Source organism: Nyctereutes procyonoides, unplaced genomic scaffold, assembly GCF_905146905.1.
Source record: "Nyctereutes procyonoides isolate TBG_1078 unplaced genomic scaffold, NYPRO_anot_genome, whole genome shotgun sequence".
Classification (NCBI taxonomy): Eukaryota; Metazoa; Chordata; class Mammalia; order Carnivora; family Canidae; genus Nyctereutes; species Nyctereutes procyonoides.
Window position 1 is genome coordinate 7223104 of NW_026575148.1, and position 14483 is coordinate 7237586.

At 41.9% G+C, this 14483-nt stretch overlaps 1 protein-coding gene across 2 annotated transcripts in view; it reads left to right on the plus strand.

The window, feature by feature from the left end:
- The first annotated feature begins 926 nt into the window (after window positions 1–926).
- RHOBTB3 (Rho related BTB domain containing 3) overlaps window positions 927–14483 on the plus strand; it is a 54748-nt gene continuing 41191 nt past the window's right edge. For both annotated transcript variants that reach the window (XM_055312879.1, XM_055312880.1), the window contains exons 1-3: window positions 927–1060; window positions 1737–1962; window positions 6785–6971. In XM_055312879.1, coding sequence (XP_055168854.1) covers window positions 1059–1060; window positions 1737–1962; window positions 6785–6971 — 415 coding nt within the window. In that variant the 5' untranslated portion in view covers window positions 927–1058. The remainder of the gene's footprint in view (window positions 1061–1736; window positions 1963–6784; window positions 6972–14483) is intronic.

The following is a 14483-nucleotide window of genomic DNA, read 5'->3' on the forward strand; positions in this document are numbered from 1 at the left end:
AAGAAAGAAAGAAAGAAAGAAAGAAAGAAAGAAAGAAAGAAGAAAGAAAAGAAAAGAAAAAAGAAAAAAACCTAACCCTGCAGTTTTGGTAAAATATGCCAAACATAGCCTGAAATAGTAAATAATCCCTCAAAAGCGATATTAGCAAATTAATTGGTGTGTGAACAAAGACCCCTTTCTACACTAGCATGAATGTTGCCTTTATTTTTTTTTTCTCACAAGTATGATTTTAGAAAACAGCTGTAGTGCATGTTGACAAATGACAAAGCGGCAGACGTGGTAAAACATTTTCCGTCAAGGCCAGGGGCGGGGGGGAGGGGGGGGCGTGGAACGGGGCTGCCGGAGCGGCCAACGGGCTTGAACGCCTAGCTTCCCTAACCTCTTCCCCCAGGCTTTAGGGAGCGGGGGCCTCAGCGCCCCACCCCCCTCCCCCGGCTCCGGTTACAGCCTCTCGAGTTGAGCAAACTTGCTGCAGGCGGATCGGCGATCAGGAGCTCTCCGGCTTGGGCGCTGCATTTATTAATTTATATTGCGCGGGGCCCTGCGCGGGCTGCTCCTTTGTACCCGGCGCCGCCGCCTGGGCCGGGGAGGGGGGAGCGCGCCGGACCCCCGAGGCCAGCACGTGCTGCGCCCGCCCGCCAGGCCCGCCGAGGGGGCGGAGGCCCCGGCTTCGCTCCCGAGCCGCTCTCCGCCAGGAGGAGGGGCGGCGGCGGCGGCGGCGGCGGCGGGAGGCGACAGCTGCCCGGCCCAGGGAGCGCGGCAGGACAGGCGGCCGCGGCGCCCGGCCACACGGGGCGGCGGGAGGCGGGAGGCGGGAGCGGCGGGCCGCGCGGGATGGCCCCGGGCCCTTCCTGACTGGCTGGCCGCGCGCACACGGCCCGGCCCGCACGTCCCCGCCCGCGGGGGCCCGCTCTGCGTCGGCCGCGCCGCGGTGGAGGCGCGCGAGGGGGACGCGGCCGGGGATGAGCTGACTGCGGGGAAACAGCCGCCGCCGGGCCCCGAGAGGCCGCCGGAGCCGCTCGCCTCCGGGTCGCCGCCCTGCCTTTGCATCCGAGATCATGTACGTACGCGCCGCGGTCCTGCCATTGTCTGCGCCCCGGCGCGCGCCGTGCGCCCCGGCCCGAGGGGCCCCCGCTGCTCCCCGCCGCGCGCCTGCTGCCCCCCCGGCCCGAGGGGCCCCCGCTGCTCCCCGCCGCGCGCCTGCTGCCCCCCCGGCCCGGCCCGAGGGGCTCCCGCTGCTCCCCGCCGCGCGCCTGCTGCCCCCCCCGGCCCGGCCCGAGGGGCTCCCGCTGCTCCCCGCCGCGCGCCTGCTGCCCCCCCCCCGGCCCGAGGGGCCCCCGCTGCTCCCCGTCGCGCACCTGGTGACCCCCCGGCCCGAGGGGCCCCCGCTGCTCCCCGCCGAGCGCCTGCTGCCCCCCCGGCCCGGCCCGAGGGGCTCCCGCTGCTCCCCGCCGCGCGCCTGCTGCCCCCCCCGGCCCGAGGGGCCCCCGCTGCTCCCCGTCGCGCACCTGGTGACCCCCCGGCCCGAGGGGCCCCCGCTGCTCCCCGCCGCGCGCCTGCTGCCCCCCCCCGCCCCGGCCCGAGGGGCCCCCGCTGCTCCCCGCCGCGCGCCTGCTGCCCCCCCCCGCCCCGGCCCGAGGGGCCCCCGCTGCTCCCCGCCGCGCGCCTGCTCTCCACCCCGCCCGCTGTCCCGCTCGGACCGCGCCTGCTGCCCTCGCCCCCTCTCTGCCGTGCAGGTCCATCCACATCGTGGCGCTCGGGAACGAGGGCGACGCGTTTCACCAGGACAGCCGGCCGTCGGGGCTCATCCGCACTTACCTGGGGAGAAGCCCGCTGGTCTCGGGGGACGAGAGCAGCTTGTTGCTGAGCGCGACCAGCACGGTGGCGCGGCCGGTGTTCACCGAGTATCAGGCCAGCGCGTTCGGGAATGTCAAGCTGGTGGTCCACGACTGTCCCGTCTGGGTAAGCGGCGGCAGCTGCTCCGTGCCCAGGCGGCGGGGCTCTGCTTTAACCCCCCCCCCACCTCCTCCTCCTCTCTCCTCTCCTCTATCATGGATGTGGACCGGCTGGGTCACCTGGGTAGAGTTTTTAGACATTTGGGGGGAAATCTTTGTCTTCCTTTGTTTCCCCAGGCAGGGGGCAGCCCTGGGGGAGAACAGTCGTGGAAGGTGAAAAAAGCCCCAGTGGCAACATGGAGCACATACTCGTATGCTTCGCCACCGTAGGCTGTCCCTTGGTAGCTGGCAGTTGACTGTGACAACCCCCAGGGACAGGGTCACTAAGCTTCACCAGCAGAGACCAATGTTTTTTCATGCCTACCCCGTGGGTGATAGTGTAATATTAGTGTTCTAAAAATAAAGTCCTCTGAAAGCATAACTCAAGCAAAAATAAATTTCATTGGGACAGTTCAGGACTAGGACCCCTGGAAAGGAGAGGAAGGCACAGGAGCTGAGAATGGATTTTAAACCACTCCTTTATAAAGCTATCCCCCTTTGGACATTTTAATTAGCGTTTTTAATTTTAATAATGCGGATACTCCTGAGATATTAGCTTATTTGTTTTCAGTGACTCATAAATCAGAAATAAGAACGCTGGTTGGAATTTTCAGAAAGCTTTAAAATTTGCAATAATTAAAAGAAGTTGTATAAAATTCTACTCTGATTCTTGAGTGGTTCATAAAAGGAGAAAATATATTCTGAAGTCGATAAAATTCTACTCTGATTCTTGAGTGCTTCATAAAAGGAGAAAGGAATATGCTCTTTGACACAAATATTTTCAGTAGGCAGTATAATAATACACAGTAATTATTTAAATGTTTTCACTTAATCTTATTTGAAAATTTCTGATTCTTTACTGCTTTTGGAGTTATAACTAAAGCTGAAGATTGTATTTTATTTTTTTTTGAAGGTTGTATTTTATAACAGAAGAAAGCTTAGTGTCTGAAAAATAGTGTAAATTATCTTTATGTGAGATTTTACATTTTTTTAAAAAGACTTTATTCATGAGAGACACACAGAGAGAGGCAGAGACACAGGCAGAGGGAGAAGCGGGCTTCATGCAGGGAGCCTGATGTGGGACTTGATCCCAGGTCTCCAGGATCAGGCCCTGGGCCGAACGCAGGCGCTAAACTGCTGAGCCACCCAAGGATCCCCAAGATTTTACATTTAAACAGCAATTTTAAAAAGCTGAATTATGTGCTATAGGGAACTAATACACGTTTCTAAAGGAATGTGTGGAATGTAAGTAGAAAAATTACTTATGCAAATTACAGGAAGAAAAGATCTCTACCTCAAACGATCAGTTAAAGGATATTTCTGTTAATGGGCTGAAATAAATGAAAAACAGGTTTGTTTGTTTTCAATAAGTGGGATGGCATTAAACTCCCTTTTATGACAGTGATGATGCCTATCTTAAGAAGCGTTGGTAAGGAACTTACTGGCTGGATTCCATGCGAGCAAATGAAACACCTCTTTTATTTTGGCCATTTCATTGTGAAAAATCATACAGTCTAAAAACTTACTGGTTTTACATGCAGTTGAAGAAATGTGAATGAGTGAATAGAGTAAATAAGTAAATTGGAACAAATAAGTGAATAAAGTAAATAAATGTAGAGAAAATAAACTGAATTAGGATGTTAGGGTTACCTTTCCTGTTTTTTTTTCTTTGAGCTGTTAACTCTTTCCTGTTTATGTTGTTAATTTAGCAAAAAACAGTACTTGTAATCCCATGTATTGTAGTAAATGAAATCTTCCAAATGGATTAAAATAAGCCTCTGTAGTCTAGATTTTTGCCTTATACTCAGTGTTGTGTTTTATCTTGCTTATCAACTTTTATGTGTTTAGACTCTGGTCCTGTTTAAGGCATTAAGTTTTGGTACATGTTTTTGGGTTATAAAGATCTTCAAGCATTAGGGAACATACTTATAGAGCTTCTCTTTATAAGGTGCTTCTTTTTTCTTAGTGGTAAGTAAAAGTCCATCAGAGATATTCAAGTTGACTGTATTTATCAGCTGATACTTGATGTGTACTGAAACAGTATATTCAGTATAGCAAAACAGCACAGGTTTGGATATTTCAGATCCCCACATTGCTACTTAGTGGCTTTCCTTGGTGAGTCAACTATCTTCACCTACCCTATTTTTCCTGTGTATAAGATGAAAAGACTCCCTGCCTCCTAGAGCAATGCTGAAGAGTAGATGAGATAAATGAGATAGTATATGTAAAGTTTTTAGGCTAGAAACCAACATGTAGTAGGTATTCAGTAGTGGTAGCTCCTATAATAACAACAATGTGTTTATTACAATGTTAGTATAGTCATGTATCACTTCTACTAAGCAAAAATAAAGTTTCCTGCACATCATTCAACATTTACACAAATAAAGTCTACCGAGCCAGCAGTGTTATTACTTAGTAGGTGCTGTATTTGCAGCTCCACAGTGAAGTAGAATAAAATTTCGTTTTGCTGTAAAAAAATTAGATTTTTTTTTTTTAATGATGGGTTCCATTCTCCCAATGTGGCTCCAAGCTTCGTGTTGCATAACCTCCTAGAGGAAATCCTGGAACTGATTTACAAGGGGTGGGAGAATTTGATTTCCTTCGCATTTCTAGAAACCAGGGGAACATTTTCTCTTTGACATAGTTTGGTTAAAGATGTGGTGGTGTTTCCCTGGGATTGAAATGAGATAGCTTGTGCTTCTCTTTTCTCGTTTCTTCTGTAGATCCGTAACCTCACTCTGGATTCTTGCCGTATATACTTGGCACATTTAACATAGATGTACTTTGGATTCGTTTTATGTAGTTCATTATTTAGTATGTCTCTCTCAAACCTACCCTCCTCTTTCTGTGCAGTTATTTTATTTCTAGATCTTTTCCTGTTTACCAGAAATATTCCTCAAAAAGCAGTGAGGTCATTTTCTTGGGCAGGGTTTGAAACTGATTTGTGTTAAAAATAAAATTATTTATAATCTTTATATCCTTGTGATAATGATCCCAAAACACATTTTCTCATGACGTTTTCCTCTGAATGTCTCCTTTTTTCCCAATATACCTCTCCAGTAACTCTGGAATTTTAAACTATTTGGAATGGAAAGAGCAGTTACTTTTGATTTGTTCTCTCAGAATTAAATGGTTATTTAATGTTGGTCCTACTCCTGTTTCGTTTTTGTTGTTTTTTATTCCGTTCATCTGACTGTGTTTCTCTTTCTTTGTTATACTTGTTACCCTGTTATGCCTGTATACTTTGAACTTGGATACTATAACAGATACAGTTGGAACTGAATGGGTTTGTGGTTTGGGATTTGGAAATTAGCGTAGAGCTCTGCTGGGAAGCTTTCACATTTTCTTGATCCGTGTCCCACTTCACTTCTCCCCTCTCTTGGTTCAAGTTTAAGACTTTGTCTTTGGTGTTTATATTCCCATAATTTGCCTGTTTTTCTTTTTTGGTCCTTTTAAATCTTCCCTTTTAAATGCTCCTGTTTTCAATAAGGTATTTGTATCTAAAAATTCTGCAGTTGTTTTTACTCTGAATGTACTTGTAGGAAGTGGGTGGGTTGGGGTGGCTATAGGGATTTGGGAGAGGCTTTGCTGGAGACCGTGGAGGTACTGGTGAGAAGCAGCTCTCTTCGCAAAAGGGCATTACTGTGCAACATTTCTCCTGAATCTTCTGTCATAGGGTAAAAGCTCTGTCACGTGGATCTTGATTGACTGATTCTAGCATTATTACCCTGTTTTGGTCTCATATTTCAAAGTGCAAACTTTCATAGCCCAACAGTTTTTGGACATTTTAGCCACATCCAACTGTTTTCTTAATCTAGCCTTATTATATCCTGGAAGTACACACCGAAGGCCACATGAAAGGACAAATATGATTAATAGTTAACTAGAATATGAGAAGAAAGCTTCTAATGCATATTAAGCAGTGGCATTAAGATATTTATTTTTCTTATGCTCCTATTCACATAAAATCCTTGAAAAAAATACTTCTAAAACATCAAAGCTTTTAAGGAGTAGGCTTCATAAAAATTAGTTTTGGCCCAAATACTAAATGTAAATATTATTAACTGTAGCTCACAAGTAAAAATTTCAAAACTGGTAGGATTATCCTGAATTTTTAATTTACATAAGATAAATACATGAATTGAAAATCTGTTCCTTCCCGTGTTGACACCTTATAATACATAGTAGCTTTTTTTATGAAACATGTGTCCCTGTACATAAACATATACTATACATATACAGTACTGTCCAAAGGATGGATAAAGTTGAAAAGTATATATAAATTTTGAAAATATATGTAAAATATATGGAACTCCACAGAATTCACTATGTATTGCAGTTTAAAACACCAAACAATCCTTCAGTGTCTAATTGGGTCACAGAAAATCCTTTGAAGCTTCCTTACTCATACTGATGCTCTGGCATTGAAAGCTGTAGTGTTAACATTTTCAAAATTATTAGGTGATAAAAATATGGCATAATTTTAAAACAAAGTGCTTATTTTTTAAGTACAAATATTGAAAGAGGCTGCTTATATCATCAGACTCTCAGTAATTGTCTAGCTCTGTTTTACAGTACAACTACACTGTTGTCTAGGCTAAATGAATACATGAGAATAGAAGAGTTGGTCGGCTTCAAACATTTTTAATTCTATACAGTTACTTATTTAAAAATAAGTTCTTTTTATGAATTCCAAAAATTAAACTATAGCAAAAATGTATGTTCCATTTTATTTCATGATGGATTTGAAGACAAGTAGACTATAAAATGCTCTTTGCATTTTTGTTTAGGACATTTTTGACAGTGATTGGTATACCTCTAGAAACCTCATCGGGAGTGCTGACATCATTGTGATCAAATACAACGTAAATGACAAGTTCTCATTCCATGAAGTAAAGGATAATTATATTCCAGTGATAAAAAGGGCATTAAATTCAGTTCCAGTAATCATTGCTGCTGTTGGTACCAGACAAAATGGTAAGTATTTTTTTTTTTAATGATAAGAGTGCAGGTGCCATGTTAACTTTAAATAGTGCTAAGTTCATTAATGGTTAATATGGGGGATGGTTTGTGTGTGGAAAAAATGTGTTCAAATGCCAGCTCTTCATCACTAGATATGATAGTGAGACATCAAAGAAAAGTGTCACAAACTACTGCTGTGATTCTGATGGGTACAAATTTGTCTTCTAAATTGCTCTTCTACAGTAGTGAAGGAAGTTGGTAACTATATTCTTCTGATACAGGAGAGGTCTTGGGCTGGTGCTGAGCTCAACAAGTCTTTTTCTGACATTGTGAAGGTCTGTCCAGTGGGAAGGATAGCCCAATTCTGCATGAGAAGTTGGGCTTATGAGCAGGATTTTTACGTAGCTAGGAATGAGAGCCCAGAAGAGGCTGATGGCACTGCCTGAGAGAGAGGGTCATTTACATCATGGCTGATGGATTCATTTGGTTCAGTCAGTTCCAAAAGTTACAGTTAGATGTCCTAAAGCCACTCAGAATTCACTTTGATTTGGTGCTGGTTTGATAGTTCTTTTTAGTGGTATTTCCTCAGTAAAGCTGTCTATAAAATTTGATTCATTTTTTTTCCTTTCATTAGGGTACAGCAAAGTAAAGGACACAAAGTTCACTAGGTACCATGAAGGCAGCTTAACGCATTTTTACATGTATATGCATCCATGCATCCATCTCACAGGTCAAGATACAGAACATTTACCTCACTGTGGAAGGCTGTCTCATGCCTCTTCTCAGTTAACAGCCCCCCTCCCCAGAAATGACGGCTGTTGTGACTTCTAACAGTATAGATTAGTTTTGCTTATTCTAGAACTTCATACACATGGAGTTATACCATACGTAGTATCTTGTGTCTAATTTCAATTAGCATAATACTGACATCTGTCCATGTTGCACTTATCTACAATTTGTTATTTTGCTGTGTATTTTTCAGTTGTGTGAATGTGCTGTAATATATTTATTCATTCTCCTTTTCATGATGCTCAAGTTGTTTCCTAGGAGTAGGATTTTGGGTCATAGTAATAAGGTAGGTATATGTCTAGCATTAGAAGACACAAATGAAGCAGGCTTGACTGTTCCTTAACCCCACATCCCCTCTACTTCCCTGTTTCTTTTTATTGCTGGCCTCTATTCTTGAAAGAGTCATCCACACTTCCTGAGTCCACTTCCTGACTTACCATTTATTCTTCAGTCCACTACAGTCTGACTTTGACTTTCATAATTACATTGGGTTTGTTCTTACTCAGGGTTACCAGTTAAATGCTTATTGCCAAATTTGATTTCCATTTAATTGATACTTTAATTTATATTTTAATAACAATTTACCCTTTGAGGTTATTCAGACACATCTGTCCTTCCAGTTAAAAAAGCTACTCTTTCTTTCTTGTTTGTTTCAATTCTTTGTCTTCTTACTGGTCAACACCCCCCTGTACCCCACCCCCATGTATTGAACCAACACATCCTTAGTTGTTACCAGGGCTCCATCCTTTGGCTTCACCTCTTCTTGCTGTTTACTCTGACCTTGAATCTGTTAATCTGTTGCTCTACCCTTCTCCTGTGTACACACTGTTGAATACCCAGTCTGTTTCTCTTCCTACCAATATCACCACAGAATCTTCCTGTTTTCTGCTGAATTCCCTGTCCTGTGGAATGATGCCAAGCCTATCCATTCACCCAAACTAGGTTCATCCAACCGAACTTTCTTCCCATTCCCCATATCCAGTGGACTAAGAAGCTCTTTTGGTTTCACATTTCAGATAAACCCCAAATTCATTGCTTTCTCTGTACCTTCATTGGATTTCAGATCTTAGTCCTTTAATTATCTGTCATAGTGGCCTTCTTTTGGCCTAAAGGGGCAGCTCCTGATCTTGTAGGACCTGCAACTACACACGCACACACACACACACTTAGAATGAGAAAAGGAAGCATGACAAGTTGCAAATCTAAAGAGCTGTCAAATACTATAAACATCTAAAAAATATTTCTATTATTTAACAGCTTGACATTTCTTTAATTTTTCTTATATTTGTTTGCATAGTCTTCGATTACTTCTTCATATGATAACCACTTTTGATATTTTATATATAGAGAAGAAAATTATACTTAGTTTTTCTTCCAGTGTATTTCTTCATTCTTCACATCTTTTTGGTGCTGGGCACTATAGTTTGTGTTGTGTTCCTCTTTCAGCTTGACATCTTTTTATTTTAAGAAGATTTTATTCATTTATTTGACACACAGAGAGAGAGAGAGAGAGAGAGAGCGCACAGGCAGGGGGAGTGGCAGGCAGAGAGAGAGAAGCAGGCGTCCTGTGGAGCAGGAGCCTGACTTGGAGCTCCATCTCCCAGGACTCTGGAATCATGACCTGAGCTGAAGACAGACACTTAATCCACTGAGCCACCCAGGTGCCCCCAGCTTGGCATCGTTTTCTCAAACACCAAGTGAGTCTACACAGTGGGTAGCAGAAGCATTGCTGTCCTGTGTATCAGGACAGTTGTCAAACATTTAACTGTACAAGGAAGTGACTACAAACCACAGATAATATCTCACTAAACCTAAATTTAAATTCCCATTAGTAGGATCCCCAAAATGCCTGTCATCACTCCCAAGCTGCCTGACATAAAAGTGAGTTGGAGTGGAAAGAGACAATGGCCTTAAGTGTAGTTAGAACCTCTTATTTTGCAAATTTTACAAAAGTATATAACTATGTGAAAGAATATTGCTCAGGTTTCTCCCACAGCTTTGGAAAGGACCCATGAGACAGGGGCCCTGACACTTAGGCTTCATCAGCTTTATGGTAAATTGACCCTCTCACCTATTCCTGCTTTGCCGCTTTCTGAAATAAATCCTCTCACAATAATCATCCTAGAGTATAAGTCAGATCATGGTAGTCAACACTTTAAGTTATTTAGAAACTTTCTTTTTTTTCCCTTTTATTTGCTAAATTTCAAACCCAAGAAAATTGACCGGAATAGAACAGTGAACCCTAGCGATCTCTCTCATTCTCTCTCTCTCTCTCTCTCTCTCTCTCTCTCATACACACACACACACACACTTTCTCTCTTTCTCTCTCTCTTTTTTTTCATTTGGGAGTAAATTCTAAAATTAATGGGATTTCTTATGTCCTAATTACTTAAGCATGTATTATCTAAGAGCCATTTTCCTTCAACCATAATGCAATTACCATTTAAGAAATGTGACATACTATTATCTATTATACTATTATATATTTTTTGAAGATTTTATTTATTTATTCATGAGAGACACACAAAGAGAGGCAGAGACATAGGCAGAGGGAGAAGCAGGCTCCCTGTGGGGAGCCCACTGGGGGACTCAATCCCAGGACCCAGGGATCACAACCTGAGCTGGGATTACAACCTGAGCTGAAGGCAGACCTCAACCACTATTATACTATTTTTTTTAAAGATTTTATTTATTTATTCATAAAGACACAGAGACAGAGAAAGAGAGGCAGAGAGACACAGGCAGAGGGAGAAGCAGGCTCCATGCAGGGAGCCCGATGTGGGACTTGATCCCGGGTCTCCAGGATCACACCCCAGGCTGCAAGCAGCGCTAAACCACTGTGCCACCGGGGCTGCCCACTATTATACTATTATACTATTATTTTAAGTATAATCCACATTCACATTTTCCCAATTGTTCCAAAGCTGTTTTTTCCTAAATCCAGGATGAAATTAAGGACTATATATTGCATTTAATTGTTATGTCTCTCTAGTCTCTTTTAATCCACAACAGTTCCCCAGCTTCTTTTTGGTCTTTTGTGATATTGACATTTTTAAAGAATTTAAGCCCATTATTTTGCATAATCCTTTAGTTGTGATAACTGTAGTTGCAAAATAGTGATTTTCTATCATTCCACCTACACTTACTAGTTTTTATTCTTCTGTAAATAGAGCTTTCCCTTCTCTCTGCTCCCACATCTTTCTTTTAGAATCATGATTCATGGATTTGTTTTTTTTTTAAGATTTATTTATTTATTCATGATAGAGAGAGAGAGAGAGAGAGAGAGAGAGAGAGAGGCAGAGACCCAGGAGGAGGGAGAAGCAGGTTCCATGCCGGGAGCCCAACGCGGGACTCAATCCCAGGACTCCAGGATCGCGCCCTGGGCCAAAGGCAGGCACTAAACCGCTGAGCCACCCAGGGATCCCCCATGGATTTGTTTTTTATTATTCAGTATTTTATAATCTGTTCTTCTCATTATTCTTTTTATTGCTCATATTATCCCAAATTTGCATGGAGGGAGTCTTTCCAAGCTAGTTCCAATTAATTTTTGAGTGCTTCCTTATTTTCTGGCAGAAGATGTTCCAGGCTCACCTTATATTGCTTGCCCCACACTGGAATCAGTCAGGGAGCCCTGGTTCCATTTAGTGAACAATGATGTTTAGAAACCAAGATCTGGGCTTTCGGGGTGCTCATAAGTTTAAATGTCATTGCTTCAAGGCCCTTTCACTGGATAATCATATATATATATATATATATATATATAACACACATATACATACTCACACATATATATATAAATCCATATTTTTTAATCATGAGTTCCCATTGATATTTTTTTCCAATCCAGTATTTGCATCTCATTTCAATAATTTTCTCTTGTGGAGTCTTACCTAAAATACAAGATCCTTCATTATCTATCTCCTGATTCCTTCTGGAACCTTGTAGGCATGATCTTTTGTATCTTATGTATAGACATACTGAACTACTTGAACTTAATGTCTTTCTTTAGATCTGAGAAAGTCTCAACTTTATGATTTCTTCAGATATCACCTTCCCTCCCATTTTCTCTATTCTGTCCTTTTTTGATGCTTATTAGACTGATATTGAAACTTCTGGATCTCTCCTCTGTTTCTCCTATCTTTTATATTTCCTAACCTTTATTTCTCGGTGTTATATTATAGGAGAATTCCTTGGTCTTTTTTCCCCAGCTCGCAAATTACTTCTGCTATATCTATCCTGCTCTTTTGCATTATTACATTTTGAAAAATTTCCACATCTTTTCATATCCAAGATCTCTAATTGGTTGTTTTTCACAATTTCTTCTTCCTGTTTTAAGAATGTAAATACTTTAAAAAGAAAACCTGTCTCAATTAATTATACTTAAGATTCTGTTTTGAATATTTTATTAAGTTTTGTCTTGAGGAGGGCATTCTAAGTCTTTTCATTTGATGAAATTTTATTACATAGTATGGATACTTCCTAAATGTTGGATAGTTCTTAATTTGCCTAGTTTCGCAGTATAGATTCTCTGTTGGATTAACGCCTTTTTCCTCCTCTGTCCAACTGCTCTTTGAGGTCGGGGTGGAAGTTAGAGCTTATATCAGATCTTCAGGCCTAGCTGCTTCCATTGGGGTCTCCAACTGATGTCCATTGAGTTGTCCATGGGCCTCCATGTTGTTCCCTCGTCTTTGAGCATTGAGTGTTCTTGATGTTGCCCAGTGTGTGACTTCCTACCTGTCCTTTGAGCTTCAGCTTTCCCTCTTTGGTCTTTTGCTATCTGCCTTCGGCCTTTTATACACTCCTAGTTTCTCTCCTCTTAATTTTTGAGTATGTATGTGTGTATCTCCCTTCCTCCTTCCCCCACCCCTCCCTTTTCTTCCTTTCTTCCATTTCTCTCTCACTTCTTCCCTCTCCTCCCCTGTTAATTAATCATTTCTGTGATTTGGCAGGTAGAGGAGTTGCAGTGTGGGCTTAGCTTGCCATTTTGAAACTGGAAGCTAATGTGTTGTTTTTTTCTTACACCCAGACCTCTGCATATGTTGTACCCTCTGGTGGGAGTGCCCTTCTGCACAACCTCTGTTATATCTGCATGACAAATTCATACTTATCCAATAAATCAGTGCCTCTTTGTGAAGACTTCCATAATGCCCAGGCAGAGTTAATTTCTTTTCTTCTGTTCCCATAGTGATTTTGCATACCTTATTTTAGTATTTATTATATTCATTATATTATGATTTGTAGTCATGCCTGTGTTGGCTCAGTTGACTGTGAGTTTTTATCTGTGTTTATTTCTTGTTTGATATATGGTAGGTACTCAGTAAACATTTGTTCAATTAGTGGATGACTGGTTTTAAACAAGGTGAAATTAATTTCACATGTAGATGTGATTGCAAAGTAATTACCAAGCTAAATCTGATATTCAACCTGAGGACTCTTATTGCTTCCCTCCCCCAGTCCCTTGCAATACATGAAGCTGTGCTGGGTATTCTCCTGGTAATTCCTCTCTTGAGTTCTTGAGAATTAGTTCAGCAAACACAGTCAGTCTCATCGTTTTCCTTTGTTACACATGTTTTGATAAGCTTGACTTGTATGTCGTCTTCATCACATTTGGCTTTGAACACATTTTTGGCTTTTACTAAATATTGAACCTCTTTAAAAGAGAATTTTTTTTTCTGAACATGCCTAGGGGTATCCATAGCCTTAAGCTCCCCAAAATGAGCGTCCCATCTTCTTTTCCTTTTGAAGTCCTGATGGAGTTGAGTAGATTGCTAGGCTAGAATTCTTAAAAGGATTTCTAAAACTTTCTTGCAGTTGACAACATTGTAAAAATCACCCTGCAGATCCTGAAAGCCACTGCTTTCAAAGAGATGCCATTCATTTTAATTTCAGATTTATAGTCTGTTTGCTTTAAAAAAAAATAGGTATTTGTGATAATACTTTAAGAGATGTCACATAAGAGAAGGAAAAAAAGACTACAATGTTAACTAGAAGTGTAACACTGATGCCTAGAGTCCCTGTGACCCTGAGGTAGGCTCACAGGAGTGATCTCCTTTAGAAGGCACCACAATTTAAATTGTTTTGGCTCCTCTGATGGTTCCTGATGAAATGTATGATGTAGGTTTATTTATTCTATAAATGTTTTGTTGGTTTTCATGCTATTCCCGCCACATGATCACAAGATTTTTTTTTTTCCTTTTGGGCGCCTGTGAACAAAAAGCAATGTCTTCTGTGCCACAGAGGAGATGTGCAGACTAGATGTGAAGAGGAATTTTCTAGGACTGTGTGTCAGTAGGGGTCATTGGCTATACACAACGGAAAACCCTGCTCAGCTGAGTTAAACCTGAAATTAGTTGGATTTTCTTTCAAATCCAGATTTTTTGTTAAAAATTATTTTGTATTATGTTCACTTAATTTTTCACTTGAAGCACTTTGCTTTATTTTTGTTTAGAATACAGTCTAATAAGATGGACTGCCTACTCACCCCATTCCATCAACATAAGGAGAGCTTTGTAGATATAAGAAGGCCTCTGTCTTCAGAAAATCAAAGGCACTGTTTATGAATCTTTGTAAAGAATGTGAAATACCAATGTGTTATTTTTCAAGATAGGCTAAATTCTGTATAAAAACTTTATGTGCTCCGAACCCAAAATGATCTTGGAAAAAGTAAAAGGAAAAACTTAGAATTCATTGCTTAATTTTGAAAACCCATGCTTAACTTTGAAATCACTGTATCTTTAC